The 19,565-nt window shown below is 38.0% G+C and overlaps 1 protein-coding gene and 1 long non-coding RNA gene across 5 annotated transcripts in view; both read left to right on the top strand.

The window, feature by feature from the left end:
- The window catches only part of LOC122139933, a 95,096-nt gene extending 90,053 nt beyond the window's left edge, over positions 1–5,043 (top strand). The window contains exons 3-4 of the long non-coding RNA XR_006156660.1: positions 4,613–4,745; positions 4,837–5,043. This is a non-coding gene — a long non-coding RNA (uncharacterized LOC122139933). The remainder of the gene's footprint in view (positions 1–4,612; positions 4,746–4,836) is intronic.
- A 3,238-nt stretch (positions 5,044–8,281) lies between these two features.
- LOC109093748 (plasma membrane calcium-transporting ATPase 1-like) overlaps positions 8,282–19,565 on the top strand; it is a 30,563-nt gene continuing 19,279 nt past the window's right edge. Inside the window, exons 1-2 of one of the 4 annotated variants that reach the window (XM_042740292.1) lie at positions 8,282–8,462; positions 15,551–15,980. In XM_042740292.1, the coding sequence (XP_042596226.1) occupies positions 15,788–15,980 (193 nt within the window). In that variant the 5' untranslated portion in view covers positions 8,282–8,462; positions 15,551–15,787. Of the gene's footprint in view, positions 8,463–9,244; positions 9,823–15,550; positions 15,981–19,565 lie in introns of those variants that run through there. The other 3 variants (XM_042740279.1, XM_042740288.1, XM_042740284.1) reach the window with 3 other exon arrangements.

Below are 19,565 nucleotides of genomic sequence, written 5' to 3'. Positions count from 1 at the left end.
TGCATCACACAGCCTGCGCCGTTTACACTCACCATCGCCATGACCAAGTGGCAACATTACAACTTCTGGGGGTTAGTGATGGAAGAATGTGTCAGTTGGTGCAGTGGAGCACAGTTTTTCTTCATCATGTACAGTACATAGACGCTGCTACTGGATTTTATGACCTGAATAACAAATCTTTAGTCTAAAGACTTCTTTTTTAACATGACTTTTCATTTGCACAGCAACCAAAATAAGCTTGACTCTTAGTGTTTTGTGACTATTTAGACATAAAAGGAAATGCGGAAATGAAGTCTCAGATATTTGCTGTCCAAAAAGGCTGGTTTATTTAAAACTTGTGTTGATTAGTGGATATTAATGAAACTGAACCATAGGATCTTTTCATTCTGATGTTAAACTGAATATCTTTTCCCTACGTTCGCTGGTTTAGGGTTTTGCAGTGACTTTCCAAATAGGGATGTGATATTTTTTGTCTCAATGCTTTTACACCTTCTTGTGTAAGGCTTGTGAAACATCTGGATACATAGGGGAATATAGTGGAAGTATTGTTGAAGTATTTTCAGATTAATTAACTTCTGTATATATTTTTACATTATAAAAACCCTTATTAAGAACCCCTATGGCAATATTTGTTTTTTTATTATTTATAATTCTATAAATTATGCCGTTTTCTACCACTTACAATGTTTTATTTTAAAAAGTTGAATCAAAAAGAGACCATTAGGTTTAGTAACTTTATGACTTTAACTTTTTTTTTTTTTTTTTTGCAATGTATTACTCAAGATGCCATGTAAAGGACAGTGATTTCTCATTCCCCACATGCTGGCCATGCAAAACAAAAGGGCATTTACAGCAGAACCTCCCAGTCCAATTTTCTGTGCCAAAAGATATGATGGCTTCCAACAATAACAGGACACTGCTAAAATGCTACAATTATTAAATATAGAACCCCATTCTGAGGATGAAAACAGTCATCCACGCTCTGCACTTACTGCAATGGAATGCTGTATACAAATAAAACCGAGTTCAAAAGTATGTAAAGTGTATGTAAATGAAGTAACTGATACAAGGAAACAAAAGCAGAAATAGAATAGCAAAGGAAAGCCAGCAAAAAGTTCATTTATAGTGGGGGGAAAAAATTAAACATGTTACACACCTAAGATTGGCCATGATTGCAGTCTAAATGTAAGGGAAAAAAATAAAATATGTGTGTGTGTGTGTATGTGTGTGTGTGTGTGTATATATGGGCTAACATGAAAGTACCTTTTGATAAACTGCTTTTAGTCAGTAGGTTTATTTATACCCACAGAGTCTGGGTAGCTCCGCCCACCGTGAGATCTCATTGGTCTAAAATCATGCTCCACATAGATGTATACTACATGGTTTGATTGCAAGCCTACTGAGTAAGTTTCTTTGTCTGATGTGGGTCTACACTGTTTTTATTTTCATCACAAGATATTATAATGGCACAGTAGAGTGCTGAGGGTTGGCATGATTATGGTGTAAATTCAGAGAGGGAATAATTCAAGCTACTGTTGACTGTATTCTCTCCTTTGTAGTAGAATCATTGATCCTTCCTTTGATTCATTCTGAGATGTGACTGGCCCATGAGATCACAACCGTTAAGCATCAAGAGGAAAGAAGCTACAACAATATGCCTTTGGTTTCACGCTACCAAGATTCAAATCTGAATTTCTGAGGAATGAATCTCTTTTTAATGTATAGGCCATCGTTTGGCTGCACTAGTAGTCACTTCTCCTGTTCCAGTGGTCAGAGGTAGGAAAATGTCAGCTCTTAAAATGGTTGTGGTCTAGTTTCAGTGCTGTACCATTTTCACTTCATTTTCCACTTTCTCCCTGCTCTGTTTATGGGTTAACCACACACTCACTCATTAATTCAGCACAGCACAGATGCTGCTGTAGGCATCGTACAGCCTGGGTGCGTGTGAAGCATATGGGTGCCTCAACACTGGGGTGCCTCAACCCCCCCCCCCAATATAATGCTCTTAGGTCAGGACCGTTACCTGTTACAGATGAGGGGGCATGTGTTTGTGTTACTGGACTTTAGGATGTGAAGGCCAACTGTATTTTTCCCCCGCTTCCTCTTCCTCTCTTCTCCCTTATGGCTCACATCAGGTATATAGTCCATGGGAAAAGGAATAGAGTGAGATGAAAGGGCGCCTAGTTCCCATAAGAGCTGTTCCGATTCACAACAATCCATAACCAGCTTAACCAGTTCAGGTCAGTCAAGGGTTTGCTTCATTTTTGTGAGTTTATTAACACGAGTGAGAAAAATAAAAAAAGGTGAAAATGACACAAGTACATCTGTTTCAAGCAATTTGGTAATACAGACACTGTCATATGTTGTAATAGTATGACAAAAAAAATTATAATTTGACACTTTCTCTACAAGAAAGCAAAATTTGGGTTACAGCAATGCACTTACAATGAAAGTGAATGGGACCAGTCCAAAAAAATATCAAATGGAATACAAACCTAATTAGATTTTTTTTTTTTTACACTAAAATCGTATTAATGTGTATCGTTATATACATGTTAGTGTAAAAAAGTTACTAAACTTTTCTTTCTAAACTTATATTCTCCAAAAAATAAAAATAAAAAACCTTGTTTACTTGTTTTAAGTGCCTTGCTGTAACTTTGTCTCTTTTTAATGAAAACGTGGGATGAGTCAAAATTATTTTTTGAGCCAGACATTCTTTCGACTGAGCTTAACTTGTATTGAACCCGGAATATTCCACCCTCACTCTAAGTGTCCATGGTGGTTCATTTGACCTTCTTGAAGAGGCCTTCTGCTTCCATTACACACAATATACACAAACACACTCAAACATTGAGTGTAAATATGTCAAATCTTTACATGGAAATGGTTTGGTTTGGAATCAGAGGATGTTGGTGCACTTCTGTAGGCCTCGGAGTGAGGGATGTCCTCTCACTCATATACACATACGCACTGGGCACTTGAGGTGAATTATTGTTTGCAATTGGAAACTTGGCCCCCTGGCCCGGCTGCCGGTCCGGTGCTGACTAAGAGCGTTGTTTGTGTTTTTGACCCCCACCCGCCCCTACCCTCTCTCTCTCTCACACACACACACACACACACACACACACACTGTACAGCTGCAGTCTTTCTCCACTGGGCCATTCACCTCTGAGCTCCTGCTGTAAATTCCACTGGAAACACAAACATACCCCTGCTGAAAGTGGACTAACATCTTTCTTGCGGTCTTATTTTTAAATGTTATACTTTAACATATCCATAACCCCACCCTGGATGCCGTTATACTCATTAACGCATCATCAGACTGCATTATGTGTGCTTTGCGGGACTTTGAGCGTACATTATTTCCACCCTCTCATGGAAAATAAGCCAGCACTGTCGCTCTGTCAGTGAGGGGAGTTTATTGTTGACTTAATTAAGGAGTCTTACACCACACAAACCCCATATTCACCCCCATGTAGTATTTCTGAGAAGACACAATTATTGTAATTACAGCTGTCTGATGACATGTTTGGTATAATGAATGTTTCTCATTAAGTTTCTCTAACCCCAAACAACCTGCCCCAATAGAAAACCATGCCTGGTTCGCATTCTGCAGCAGTAGCAGCGTCTGATAGTGGGAACCCCATATTTATAGGATTTACATTCTTTGAAATTGTAATAACGTGTCTTGCCATTAAACATTGCTTTTAGTTATATGTCTTCTGGTATTTTATTATACAGCGGCCCCAGAAAGTGTTGGGACACTTATGAATTTCATTGTATTAGATAAATTATCAAACAGTGTGGCATTTATTATCAAGAAGATATGCTTATATAGCATAAGCATTCTTGTCAAGCAAATATGAATGATTAAATGATTTTAATAACACTAAAGCAGTATATATACTTTTTAATATGCTTGTTTTACTCTACCGAGGCTGCATATATTTCATCAAAGATACAGTAAAAACAGCAATATTGTGAAATATTATTAAAATAACGGCTTTCTTTTTAATATATTTTACATTTATTCCTGTGTTGCCAAAGCAGAATTTTCAGCAGCCATTACTCCAGTGTTCAGTGTCACATGATCCTTCAGAATTCATTCTAATATGCTTGAAATATTTTGTAACATCAGTGTCTTTACTGTCCCTTTTAATAACCAGTTTAATGTTTCCTTGCCGTGGAAATCTTACTGAGCTTAAACTGTAACATAACTTTTCATTAACAAACATCAGTGGAACATGTTCACACTTCATTTGAAGGAAACTTTGTGAACTAAATATCACATTGAGTCTCAATGTGATATTTAGTTCACAAAGTTTCCTTCAAATGAAGTGTGAACATGTGATTGAGACATGGAAGTGATTGAGACATGGAAGTATTAGCACGTGACATTATGAGAGAGAAGCCCTTATGTTGTTTATTTGTATATGTCATTTTGTTTGATATTTTATTATCTTCTCGACAAAATGTATTTATTTCAAGTTTGGCCTAAGCATCCACAAACCTTTTGAGGTCACTGTAGTTTATGTATATTATTATATTGCTAAATATAATCTGACTTCTGTCTTTTCTCTCTGCTTTCTCTGTCTTTTTTGTGTCCCATCAGAATGAAGGAAGTTCTGCGCTGACATTGTGGAAAAAGCTGTAGTAAGAGCCAGATTGCTGGAGAAGCGAGATTGGTGAACAGAGGAAGTAATAATAGCGTGTGTCCTGACTGATAGGGTACTGGACCCTCTTGTGTAAGTCTGTTAATGAACAGTTTCCACTGTCCTTCCACATTGATTTGAGTCAGCTGACATTCCATGACAGCTCTTTTGTCATCTTTTGCAGAGTTTCAGCAGTGACACGGTGAAACCGTATGACAGCTTCATTGCCTGTCCTGAGAACAAAGAAGTATTTTAGACCCAAGAATGCTTTGTTGTTCACTCTGAACCCCCTTTTAAGCAAACATTCTTATCTCAGATCTTGATAAGAAGGCAAGGCCGCCACCAACTTCCCTCTTCTGACATCACAGTTTGTATGGCCGACTGTCCAGCAAGGTCATACATTAGTATTTATGTGATAGATAGATAGATCAACATATAATTATATAAACTATCTATCTATCTATCTATCTATCTATCTATCTATCTGTTTTTAAATTATATATATATATATATATATAATACACTTAATATATATTGTGTATTATTAATTGAGTGTATGTGTATGTATATATATGTAATTATTTAAAATTTAATAAATAACTATTACTTATTTCTAAATATTTTTAATAATTATTGTGTATTTTTTTATATTTGTGTATAATTGCATATGTTTGTATAATAAATTATTTAAAATAAAATAATTATATTGCATCTTTAAATAATTATATAATACTTAACTTTATAATTAATTGTATAATTGTATGTTAATTTATGCAGGCATATATAGAATATAGAATTATATGTTTGTATTAATATTAATATAATTAATAATGTAAATTTACTGTGCATATTCTTGTGGTTCTATGTCTACAGTCCAATGTGCATTTAAAATTTTTAATCATACCTTGAAATCCTAAACTTTAGTGAATGGTCGAACATACTGTATGTATTTGTGTATAAGATAATATGTTTAAGGGGTAAAACAAGGTGGCTGCACTTGCACATCCGTGCTCTGCTGGGACATCTGCTCGAGGGCCAGGCATCACTTTGTGCTGCCAATGGGAGAGGCTCCAAATAAAAATCTCAGAAGTGGAAACTGGAACAAATAAATATAGGATTCATGTCCTCTCCACTTCAGAGGCTTTGGAAGCCTGAAAGGAAACTTGTTTGTCAGCCTCTTTTGGCTTAGCAAGGGCTATATGTTACTTTTAGACGAAAATATGGTGCAAACTAAAGCGTTCCGGCCTAATATGCCAGAGATTCCTACAGCAAACATATGCATCACATGCTCCACATTTACAAGCTGCTTGCACTAAAGCTGAGCAATCAATGCACTCACTAACACCTCCCCTCCCCACACCACACTATCTGATTGAACATTAGCAAACCTTTGAGCCTTGCTTAATGCAAGTTAAAATTACATGGTCTTAAAAAGTCAAAGTTTTGCTGTATATCACTTGTGTAGTGATGTCCTTCTTGTTAATGATAAAACCCACTGAGTGAAAAGATCTTGTCAATAGCACCTAGCACTACTGCTGCCTGTTTATCATCAACTGTGTCTGTTTTTCCCCCAGCAGGTTGAGCAGAGGTCCTTGTGTGATTGTAAAACCAGGAGCTGTCTTGGTCTTTGGGTTCCCAGAAAATTATAGCTACTGGGTGGTGAGTCTATAAAGGGTCAAACACAAAGGTGAGAGCATGAACCTCATCACAGTGGAATGATCTTCTGCCTAATCAGCAGAATTCCTTAAAACCAGAAAACCTTGAAGACACAGCAGTCACTTGAATACCTGAATCATATCACTCTACCATCTGCATACTAAGCGACGTTTTATACTACATTTAATTGAAATAGTTTTTATTATTTCATAGTGTGTGTGTATGTGTGTACTGTGCTTAACAAATTTACTAGACCACCACCCAGTGTCAGATTTGTGCAACAGTATTGGTGATTACCAAAATATAATTTTTTTATGTTTCTGTAATGGTTAATCCACACCAGTATGTGTAAGAGCTCTTTCTAATGCTAAAATATAATAATATAATCATTGTTGGGATTTAATGGATTACATTTAAATGTGTATGTGTTTATATGTTTATGTATGTATGTGTGTGTGTGTGTGTGTGTGTGTATATATATATATATATATGTATGTGTATATATATATATATATATATATATATATATATATATATATATATATATACATACACACACACACACACACACACACACACACACAGTCACATATACAGTCACTTTGAATAAAGCCCCAAATGAATGCATGTACATGTCAGTGGAATAGTATCAAAAGAATGAACAGAATGAAGATTATGATGCGGCATCTTCTGAGACTTTGATGGGGAAACTCACAACATAGTTCCACTTTTAGTATCATCTTTCAAGTGTTCCATCGTCAACAAATGACAACAGTGGTTACCATGACAAAAATGAAGCTGTGAAGAAAGAAACCACAAACAGCACTTAGGGGATTTCTCAGCAGATTTTAGATGTCAGGTGTGCCTTTCTGAAAAATTGGTTTCAATGTAATTTCCAGTAACTTAACATGCTTGAAGAATGTAGCCGGTAATTGTACTGTATGTTTTCTTATCTATAACCTGAATCCTTTCACATTTAATTGACAGATCATTCACCTGTACTGTTGTCGAATTAGAAAATTAAGTATCTTATAATCAGTACTATTTCTGTACATTTGTAATAGATTAGACCAGACTGTTACACTGCAAGTCTTGCAGCAATCCACCTCAGAAACAGGATACGCCATGATCTATATATCACGATTAAAGGAAGCTGTGGTATCTGCATGCAAAATGATAGATACCACAGTAATGTAAGAAATTTCGGTGCATCATCTCTTTAAAAGGTAAGTCATTTTTTATATTTTATTTCAGTTTTTGTTTAACCTAACCAAGGATTTTCAGTCGCCACTGGTATATGTAGTCCCTGACATGAGGACTTGGTATAACGTTTCTCAAACAGAAATGCTCCGGGCTTGTACTGCAGTTTTTAAAGGAAGATGCCAGACTGGCTGCTAAGCGAAGTGCTTCAGTGGACATGAGTTTGATGAAAACACAGAGAGAGAAATGCTGGTGATGCAAGTTCACTCCATTAAGAGAAAAGAAAGAACAGAGGACTGTACAATGTTTTGCACAATCTCTCTGGTTATTTATTTGATAACCTCAACCTCTGATTCAAATAACCAACAGTGCTATATATTAACTAAATGACAAATGTTTAATTCATATTCTTGGGAAAGCGAGGATCCAGGCTGCAGAAAGCATCAATCCGGTTCAGAGCAGCGGTAGTAAGGAGTTTCTACACACTGCGAATCAAACACATCACAATCGAGGAGAGAACGGGCAACGTCATGGAAAAAATGACGTCAGGTTTAATTAGCCGCCGGGGAAGACTCGTCCGTGACTGTGGGCGGGGCTTACAGCGCCGGCTCGTGCTAAAGCGTGTCGTTTCTTAAGTTAAAATAAACCACGACGCGGAACAAGTTATTTTGCACCTAAGCGCTCTCAGGAACGTCTTTATAAATTATGTTAATGCAAGCGAACGCTGGGCAGAGGGTGCGCCTAGCGTGATTGACATCTGGTCTCAGCCAATGAGGATCCTCCTGTATGTCCGCGGCCGTCCTCCTGACGCGCGTCACGTGTCTCAAGCGACGCGCGGCTGTGGGAGGGATTTCTCTGCAGATTGGAGGAGCTAGATAGACAGCAGAGTGAGTCCGAGGGAGACCGAGAGAGTGAGGGGGATCTCTGAGGCACCGTTCGGAGAGCATTGTGAAGGTAATTTCACCATTTCTCGCATGCATGTTTGTGTCACTGGCGCGTTTCAAGTGCACCGTTTTATTTTGCATTCTCTCCGCTGAATGTCTACATCCACCGCGCTGTCCGTTAGCTTGCGTTATTATCAGCTAGCCAAATTGGCTAGGCAACTCCTGCTAGTTGGTAGCAGGCAGAGAAAGGAGCAAGAAGGTAACCAGGCTGCTGTGCATTTTTAACCCGCACCTGCCTATTGTCACTGCACGGGGAGGGGGGGTGTGGAAAATCAATGCGGTTTTTATGTATCGCACCATGTTGAGATGAGACGCAGGGATGATGTGTAGTGCACACTGGAAAGTTGCTTTTTGCGTATGAAGCTTGTGAAATGTGTTCGACCGCGCGCGCGTCGCGTTTCTACATATACGATCACGCGACACGGCGTATGTTCAAGAAATACTACTAATAAAATAACACGGTTTTATTATAAAATAATTATAAAGAAATAACATGTGCGTTGGATCTTTAACATCCTTTACAGTATATAAAAAATGAGCTTAAATATTTTGTGTGTGTTTTTTGACACGTTATCCTAAACAGCGTGACCTCAATGCTATTTTAAACGCCGTCATTTTTTTTGAAAGCCGCTAAATAAAAGGCTCGCGCTGTGACGGTTTACAGATCCGTTGACTGTCGTTCCTGGAGTCCCTGCGATAAGAGCGTTAACTCTGGTGAAATTACTGTCTCTTATTATATTTTTCTTTGACACGAAGCGACAGTTGATTCTTTTACATTGCGTTTTGGCGTTTCTTGACGGTTCGCTCTTACGAAACGCGGCCAAACGAGCTAACGTTAACTTGTTCAGCTAAGCGACCGTCTCTGTCAGTTTGACGGTCGATGACTTGTGACTTTAGCCGAGTGCTTTTAGGGTTTTACCCGAAAATTACTGTTTTGAATTGCGGCGGAAAGTTGGAGACCGTTTCAGTTTCGGGAGAGGTAACAAGATGTTGATCTGATGTCATAATCTAGACTAAACCAGTAACGTTATCCTCCCTTTTGACAGGATGACTTGAGTTGAGACCGCTAGCAGGCTAAAGCCAAATGTGAGGACGCTTCAGCTGTCAACTTGCTTTTGGACCGTTAACGTTACATTTATCGCATTTCGATGTGTATTTGACAACAACCGTTTAGACAGCGTTCAGAAAGCTTAAAATGTCACTCTGGTCATCGTTTACTCACCACTATGTTGTTCAAAACCCGCGTGACTTTCTTGTTAAGAGATTTTAGTCAGAGTGACATCAGCAACCACCATTCGCTTTCATTGTATGGAAAAAAATGCAGGGCTGACTGAACTCCGTAAGAAAGTAAAGTGTGTAACAACATTAGGGTAAGTGATTTTCTTTCATTTTTGTTGAGCTGTCTCTTTAAGCTTGGCGCGTTCGTGTCAACAGTTGTAGTATACAGTCCTAATTCCTCCTGTCATGTGTGACTCGGCATGAGGACTGCAACAAGCGCTGTGCGACACGTCAAATTGCTAGGATCGTATGTGAAGGAGCAGATGTGCAAAACACAATGCTCCCAACCTAATCGGCTGACTTATTTTGTCTGCTGTCTGCCTAATGTGTTGAAATTGAATTTGGCACCTACAATTTCTAGATAGACCCTCGTGTGCGTTTAAATAGCGTGTCAGGTCTGTTACTCCTTGGCGTACATCATTCGCTGCCCTGCTGCTTCTTTTGCTCAAGCTTTTATAGCTCCTGATAATACCTCGCTGTATGACAGCAGTGCTGAATTTGACCTTGAGTCCACAGTGGTATATTCAGATTTCTCTGACTTAATTCGTAAGGGTGTATTTGTAAGTGATCTTCACAAAGTGCTTTTGGTGTACATTGAACTTTGACAGGTGTAGATCAATACTCATGGGGTTTATTGAGATTTAAATTTGTTTGTAAGGAACATGTGATGTCATTGTAAAAACCGTTCTTGAGAAACATCCTCCAAGACAAATTTGGAGTAACCTAAATACTGTCATTTTTGTTGCAATACAGTACAAAATTGTCATCATTGCAATTGCTGCGCGTCAGCCTGTTTCTGTTAATGTGTGTTTTCTTATTGCAGGATGGAAATGTGAGTTTACTTTTTTCTTTTTCTTTCTTTCTTTTTTTTTTTTTTTGATTATTTACCCAACATTAGATAAATTAACCTTTGACTTAAGTGAGCTTCAGAGGCCTTTGGACTGTTATATGCATAGGAATGGCCTAGTTGTTGATTTAATAACATTTTTTTGACCAAGATACTAATATGCAGTAAAATATTCAGTTTCTAGAGCATTATAGTAGAATTGTTACTAGGTCACAGTGGGAAGAAGCTTGCATTCAAACGACGATTACAATTAGTCTTGTCATGCTTATATTTTAATATATAAGTGTTATACCCAGTGTTATTTTTGCGTCTTTTAGATGCTGCTATTGGTTTTATTAAATATTTTGAATTTACCGCTGATTAGAGAACCGACTTTACTGACGAGATGCGCATTAATCATCGGCCGGTATATATCGTGCACCCCTATTAATTACGATTATCACAATTTACATTGAATGATGTTTATACCATTGTTTGATGCAACTGCATGCCGTATTTTTATATGAAAATAAACAAGTTGAAAACACTCTAACTGAAAAACTTTTAGTGCTTTTCTATAGTATTAAGCCTCAAATGTCAAATATACATCAGTTTGGTTTCTTCTTTAAATTAGGCCTATAAAAAAGTAAAAATATGAATAGTATTATAATATTATACTAAAAAAAAAAAACCTTAAGATAAACGATAAATTGCCACTTTGAACGATTAAGTAATTGTGGCATCCATAATTGTAATCGGGATTAGAAATTCGATTAATTGTGCAGCCCTAAGTAAATGTGAATGTTTTCCATGCTGACTGGAATGGAAAGATGGTAACTTAGCCCCTCTTTCTAGTATTGTTTATGTAAGAGGCCACTGCTTTGGTGTCACATTAATCTGAGGTGACATTCAACCCCTCATAAGCTATTATAAACAGCTAAATATAGAGTGCTGTGCTATTTAGTACATTTGTATAATGTTGCAATTTAATTACTCTAAAGCATCATGTTTTATGCCTTAATCAGACATCGATGACAGAGATAAAATAGTCATCTTAGGGGTTTCTCGGTTTGCCATCTAAATGAGGATTGTAAATAAGAACAGTGTACACAGTTATTTTCTCCAACCTCTAATGACGGGTAAATTACCACTTTCAAGCAGATGAAGGATTGCTGTTCAGGCTCTGTTCTCATTAAAATTTGATTTGCAATCAGATTTATTATTTGTTTTGATGCAATCCATTTGATGCTCTGTAAAAACAGTTAGTGAAATCCTATTTCCCCACAAAGGAATGTGTAAGTGGTACTGCGTGACTACTGCTTACAGGTGCTGTCTTTAAAAAAAAAGTGTGCATCTAAATGTAAAATGGATTGTGTTTGGACAGAAACAGAAGCTTTAGTCATGTCAGTTATGCACACATCCATTCACCAAGTGACGTTCAATGAGTTAAGCAAATGTAAATTCTGAAGCCTCAAATCTGAAGACTCGAAATGTAAATTCTGAAGCCATCGAGCCCATTATACCATCACTTTAATGGTTCGAGTCATCCCTGATTTACTGTGCAGTATCAGACATGGAGGCAGGGGTCGGAGCAAATGGCTGGCTTGTGTGCTGTGAATGGCAACCATAACAATCAACTTAAAGGTTCCTGTTTTTGAAAATTTCTTCTTTAGATATGCTGTTTTAGGTCCTGGTGAGAACAAAAAGCACTGAGCTTTTAAGTATGTAGCTGTTTGAATGTAATATTTTTCCCACTGTGCTCATCTAAGAAAATAATTAGGGAATAATTAGGGCCCTATGAAATCTCTATGAAACTTTTTTTTTTTAGTTAAAATTTTTCTAAATTCACTTTTAATGGTTTAAGTTTTTGATAATCAAAAATGATGTATATTCCATTGAATTTATTTTAAAAAGTCAATTTATTAAATCTTAACACTGATAGTGCCCTATGAAATGGTAACATTTTTCTGTAGTTTAATTTTGCATGTTTAAATAGACTTTTTGAGGTTTAATATTCACAGAGGTTGCGTCCGAAATTGAATACTCTCTGAGTAGGTGCTTATTTTGATTTAAGTAACTAGCGACTGTTTTAAAAAATAAGTTCTGTACAGTATGAATATGGTAGCATGAATTAAAATCCAAACGTACTATATTCCTCATGATGTCATTGTCATGTGACCTACCAGCATCAGTTGCGTTACTTCACTGCCATTTACAAATCCTCTCCAGTGGCCTCACGGGATAATGAAGCGTCCATTGGATGCAAAATTCAGAATCTCACTGGAAATATTAGGTCATCTGGAGACTTTTTGACTGTACTGTGAATCTGTACATATAACTCTGTTTTTTCTTATTGTATAGTAGACGATTATGTGATTTCAGATGCAACCAGACACTAGTCCATATCATGATCTGATTAAGTGTACAGCCCTACTTTTCATTTATTCATCAAAAAATTGTGACATTGCATGTCAAACCGTAAATTCCATTTTTATGACTGGATTATTTGATTGTATTAGTGTTTTTGTATCACGGAAATCACAGGGGCTTAGGAATATAAGGTGTTTTATATTTAATGGGCTTTTTTATTTTGGAGGTGTCATTTAGCTTCTTCTTGAGGAGTTGTGCTTTGTGTGGTTGAGTGGGCAGCTGGCCAGCTGCTGTGAGTTGGCAGGATCAGTGTCTGAGGGTATAGTAGAAATGCCCAGTTGCTGGTGTGAAGTGGCCTTAAGTGCACTGAGCCATGTAGCATGAGTAAGGTGGGGTGTCTCTGCATTGTACCTTCCACATAGAAATGGCCTGACCCATTTCAGCAACAGCCAGCAAGGGGGATGGGGAGTGGGCAGTCTGAGGCTGCTAAAAATACCCTATTACCGAAAGCTTCACTGCAGAGGGATCCCTGGAATCGCTGTCCTTGACTAGCATGAAGTTGGCTTGTATAGTATAGGGTCTCCAACTGCCAACCAAAACCAAAAGGGTTTTCCTTGAGGTTTTCTTGCAGCTGCAATTCTACTGCTTTCATATGCTTTGCATTTTGTCATAGAGGAGGTCTCAGACCTCATGTGAACTTGCCTATTTATTCACAGGTGCATATATAAGTGTAGTTTTTAGGGAGGATAGAATGGTGGCAAAATGTATGACATTACACAGTGCTATAAACACAGGTTTCTTTGTCAGAAAGATCATATAAGTATATGATATGATCCTTAAATTATGAGTCTTAAGGAATGTAAGTGAAATCCACATGCTTGTCCAAAACTGACCTATAGTTTGTAAGGCAAGGGTTAACGGTACTATTGTGTAACCATACTGCGGTAACTGTTAGTTTGAAGATCCAATCACAATGATTTTCCACTGTTGTGATGTGACCTGCTCTGCAACCTGAAACTGTCACGGCACAGCAAAGATTTGGCACTTCCCTCATCGTGGTCAAGCCGTCACTCATAGAGTATAACTGGAAGAAAAAGAGCTCGAATGTGCAGGACAGAGGTTATCTTGCTTGAAATTTGCATGATGAAATGCTTGAGATGACAGTCATTTCAGGAAGTTGTTAAACCATCTTTGTTTTTCAGACACATTTTAGGACCAACTGTCACTTCTAAAAGGAAGAGCATGGTAAGCTGTTGCAGTGTGAAGCTGTTGGGCGTTTCCCTTTTTACTTCCAGTTTAAATTTAAAAGATAAAGCAGCTTGTTGACTATGACGTACTTGAGAATTTATTTGCCAGTGTTATTGATGTATTTTATGGTATTTATTTTTGGTTGTGAAGGAAATGTTTTTGCTGGAGCTTCATAAAAAGGTCAAGTCCAGAGTTCCTGCACCTGAGAGCATAGTTTTAACTGAAGATGCAATGATTATGACATTGGCTGTGGGAGAAGTTGATTTCCCAGCTGGTTGCCTGTTATGTAGCAGCATGCTGTTTCACGCTCTGCATGTGCTGCTGCTTGTAAATCAGTCCTGGAGGGCTACTACACTTTTTACTTCTGCTTCTAGAGGGAAAGAGATCTTAACAACACCATCTTCTCATCCTCACAGTTTGAATTTTCACAAACTCGTGCTTTTGACCTCTTGTCCTTCTTATCCTTTTCAGATCATCCCTACTGCTGACATTTCTTTATTATGATTTGATGATTATATATTATGTAATATCATTATATTATAATGAAATCTTGCTGATAAAGGCAAGGACAGTGGAAGTCCTGTTAGCCCTACTAGCTATTGAAATGATCCCAGAGAAGCTGTACAATGACAGTCCATTGGGGTTAAACTGAAGTCTGATAGTATGTTATTTGGTTTGAGGGCATGGTATTGATATGGAATTTTCTCTTCTGTTTGTGTACATGAAAATATGGAACATCATAGATGAACTTTGTCCAAGCAGTCCAAGGTCTCACTGGGCGTATTTATTACACTGTCACTTCAAGTGTAATCATTGAATTTGTACATTTGGTAGATACTTTAATCCGAAATGAATTGAATTGCATTCAGTATATGGTTTGTCCGTTTATATATTCTGATGACTGAGAAAAATTGCCCAATAAAACTGAATAAATCCTACTTTTTAGATACTGGTGCTGCATTTATTAATTATTTTGTAAGTTAAATCTATATATTAACACTTTATATTCCTTTCAGTTGTATTCTGTTCCATAAGTTTCCAGTTCCAAAGCATTTTCATGTTTCTTGAAAAAGCCATGTATAATGTTGGGAAAAAATATTTTTTTTTTGTCTCTCTCATAGTTAAGATGGCAGACAGGTCAGTTCCCACGCTATTTCTTAAAAAAGCCCACATAGTTCTGCCTGTAAAAGTGGGTAGCATGTCACCTTGAAACTCAGCCAGTGAATTTGTTCTTATTAATTCCATGCCCGATGGAGAGTTTTCTAAACTTAAGGTGTCTGTTGATGTTTTGAAATTAACATGCATATCTGTTGTGCATTTGGGTTTTGCATTTGTAAATATTATTATTAATAAAACATTCCTTTCTTTTTTTGTAGGTCTCCTTGGGCTGATTGTGTGAGGTTTCATTCACAATGAAAGCAACGCCACAGGCTGAGGACAATGGCTTGTGAATTATCCCAGTTCTGCCACCTGCAGTCGGGCATCCTCCTCCTCCTCCTCTAAAGGACGTCAGTTGTTTATGGGAACTACTGGCATTGGTCTCCTGAGGATATAGCTCTCCTTTTGGGACGCCATTTTTCCACCCTTGCTGAGAGGTGGTGTAGCCAGGAAACATGGCTAACAACGCATACAGCGGGGTGAAGAACTCTGTGGCCGAGCCCAATCACGATGGAGAGTTTGGCTGCTCGCTTAAAGAGCTGCGCTCTCTCATGGAACTGCGAGGGGCTGAAGCATTACACAAAATCCAGGAATCTTATGGGGACGTAAATGGACTTTGCAGCAGACTGAAAACATCGCCTGTAGATGGTACATAATCCTTATTTTGCACTTGCTTTGCTTTGCAGAAATCGAAATGCAGTTCCAGGAGGTAAAGAGGCGGAAACACCAACTCTTTGGATGGTTTTAATCAGCAGTGTTGCATCTCACTCTAAACATATAGCTGTTAGAAATAGCAAGCAGGTCAGATACACCTGAATGGTTTCTTCCTGCATTTTAGTGCATCTGCAGTCTTTTGAGAGGATTGCTGCTGCTGTCCCGTTGCTTCTGCTCTGGCAACACACAGACAGTGTGCTGATTTCTTACAGTGTCTGATTGAGACAAAGATCTGTTTTGCTCACTAAAAGATTAGAATTAATAGAGAAGAACCTAAATATAGCCTGTGTGCATTTTCAGTCTGTTTGACAATTTAAATAAGCCTTTAATGTCAAACACAAATGGGTTTACTATCCCATCTTACAGTCTGTGGTACTGCAGGAATATTACAGCTTTTATTATAGCTTTTTTAGAATAAAAAAGCAGTGTCAGCAGCGGCAATCCACCTGTCACTCAAGTGGCCACTCCCTTAAATATGCAGAACTTTAAGGCTTAATATGATTTAAACGGATTAGTTATAAAAAAAAAAAATCACCCCCCTCACAGTTGTCATGAAGGGCAAAATTCGCTAGACCAAAATCATTTTTGAACCAGGCTGTAAACATGTTTTTTTCCTGCTGTAAAGTTGGGCATTTTAACATGGGGAGTCTATGGGATTGACTCCCTTTTGGAGCCAGCCTCAAGCGGCCAGTCGATGAATTGCAGTTTTAGTCACTTCATTGTTGGCTTCAGGAGAGAGAGTGGGAGGTTGCCGCTTGGTCCACACTCGTTGTAGTTGTGTGTATTTACCTTCGGCCTGAGCTCGTTTTGTAACAGGTGGGCCACTGCTAGTGCTAGATTAAGGAAATCCGCTACCGGAGAAAAAGGTTTGGCGCTTAAATTGCAAATCTACAGTATGCGCGTGAGACAATGATGTTGTTCTTCTGTTGTCTTTGACAGCTTTTAGGTGCATTTGGCGGCGCCACCCTCTGCTTACATGAACGCATCACTAGCACATCAGCAGCAAAAACATGGAGAATTATTGTCTAAAAAAAATTGCACAGCCTATTTGATAATTTATTATTATAACAACTAATTGAATATTCGAAAATCGTGACCCACCCATTATATATGTGTGTGTGTGTGTGTGTGTGTGTGTAAATTACAAATATGCACTCTATGGGCTATTTTAAGTATAACAACACAACACCTGCTGTTAGGATGCACTCGATTAACTTAGAATTTATAACATTTAACAATAAGTATATCCGCAATATAACAGCATGTAAGAATTAAAGGGCACATGCAATCTGTCGGAGCATCATTGACATAGATTCTCTGTGCCACATTGCACATCAAACAAAATCAATTATCAATTATTTTCATTATGGATTTTTTTTTATTGTTAGGTTATTTGTTGCAGCCCTGTTTATCTCTTTTTTTGCTCTCCCATTGTTTCGCACTTTCTTTCTCTTTCATTTGAAGGGTTGTGTGAGCAGGTGTATAGTCTTTAGGGTAAGATACCGAAAAGTGCAGAGTCAGTGTGCAGCCCACAGCTGCAGCTCCATTGGTTTATTACCTCTCTGTAGACATTAGGTTTAATCGCTAGCCTGACCTTGATTGAACTCTTGGGGGAAGGGATTTTCAGTTTGATCCCAGATTAAAACAGCACCATGTCCGTAGCGGTACTCTACAGGCTCTTTGAGACGCAATTCTCTCATGTGTGAGCACGCAAGGGCGCCAAACCAATATTTCATCATTTCTGCTGGGTGCCTTTGACCAGTGTTTCCATGAGAATGCTCCACTTATCTATTTAGCATGCAGGCTTGATCAGCAGTAATGCGTTTTTGGTATTAAAAGTCAAAATGTAGAACACATTCCTGATGGAGAGTTCCTAAGGGACCTGCCCTCTCCGTTATTAGTGTCTTGACCCTTAATTAATTTTGCTTCTACATTAAAGAAAATGTGAAAATAGGGTATTATGGGTGCTTGCTAGGATGTTCTGGTTGGTTACCTTACCAAATTTGTGATATTTTGGTAGATATGGCTCAGGTTCCTCTTTCAGTGTATATCTATGTATGTTATGGCCTATTTTACAATCCAGTCGCTTAAAACTGTAATAGCATTTGAGGTATCATTCATGCCTATACCACAAAATATTTCAGTATGAACAATAATACTAGTTGCATTAGCATTAATGTTGCTCCTAGGTCTTAAACTGCATTAACTGTATCTGACACTTGGCATTATGAATAATATGTTTGGCAGTGCACCAGAATCAATCTTTCATTCTTGATAATGAGGTAATTCAACATGTCTGATATGTACGGCATGTTTGGATGTTTATATCTAGTGTCACCTGCCCCGTCCTGCCCTCACAAGGTCTGACTTTTATTAGCAGGCGATGAAATTTTGAGTGATTGAAACCAAAGCTTACTGTGCTCTCTGCAATCCAGAGCTATACCTTTGTCATGGTGTCAGTGGAAACTATAGCATCAGTGGAAATGTATATTTCGACTTCACAGCTCAAATAATGGGGTCACACTGATAGCACGAATATGACTTCTAAAAGTGTGTGCTTTTGTTTCCTGAATACACTGTCTGAATCTTGGCCCATGCTGTGCCTGAGCTTTGTATACTGTGTGAATTGTGCATTAGTCATAGAATAATAGTCTGAGAATTTTCCCCCTAGATATTCTATTATGTGGCCACACTGATAGAGGTCCCTGTCGCTTAGCCATTCTCGCTACACGGCACATGGCTAACTGAGATCGGAGCCCCACAGCGATCCGATAGTTTAGCTCTGCCTTGTTCCCTCTGCTTCACAATAGCACGCTGGCAGGCAGCCCTGCTGTTATGACACATTTTACAGCTTAATCAGATCACTCAGTTTTGCCATAGGAAATTAAGCAGTCATTCAAGATTACAAGAGCTTTGACAATTGAAAAGGGATTTCTAATTAGTAAGTAGGCCATTTCTCAATTTCGCAGCAAAGCCCACCACTAATCTTTCTACTCTTTTGAATTGAACTAGTTACTTTTTACTGCTCACCTCTTTCGGCTTCACTTTAAATTGTGACATTCTTTCCGAATTACTCGGGTGAATCTTTTGAGTTTATTTATGCTGGCTGGTTCCTAGAATCTATTGTATTGACACGAGGGACTTCTACTGCAAATTAAAGGCGATTGCTCAAGATTTGTTTTAACTCGTGGGATTTTTAAATAATGTATCCTGAGGACAAACATGGTTGGGGCATTAAGAGTATTAAATTAATATTCCCTAAATGATTTAATAGAAATATTTCTAAAAGATGTCTCAGAAAAGACTAAATCAGACTTCTTAAATCAGGTGGGAGTTAATGTTTGTAAGGTATACAACCAGCCGCGAGCTTCATCCAGTAATAGTAGTATGTATGACCTGGGCTCTGACACACTCTTGTGTGTGTTAAATGTGAGGTGTGGGTTTTCTAGTACGTTCTTCTTTCTCATCTTTATTTTTAGTTTGATTTCCATGAAAAGTGTGAACTCTGAGGCACTTTCA

This window comes from Cyprinus carpio, chromosome A4 (genome assembly GCF_018340385.1).
Source record: "Cyprinus carpio isolate SPL01 chromosome A4, ASM1834038v1, whole genome shotgun sequence".
Classification (NCBI taxonomy): domain Eukaryota; kingdom Metazoa; phylum Chordata; class Actinopteri; order Cypriniformes; family Cyprinidae; genus Cyprinus; species Cyprinus carpio.
This window is presented reverse-complemented; position numbering and strand designations above follow the sequence as displayed.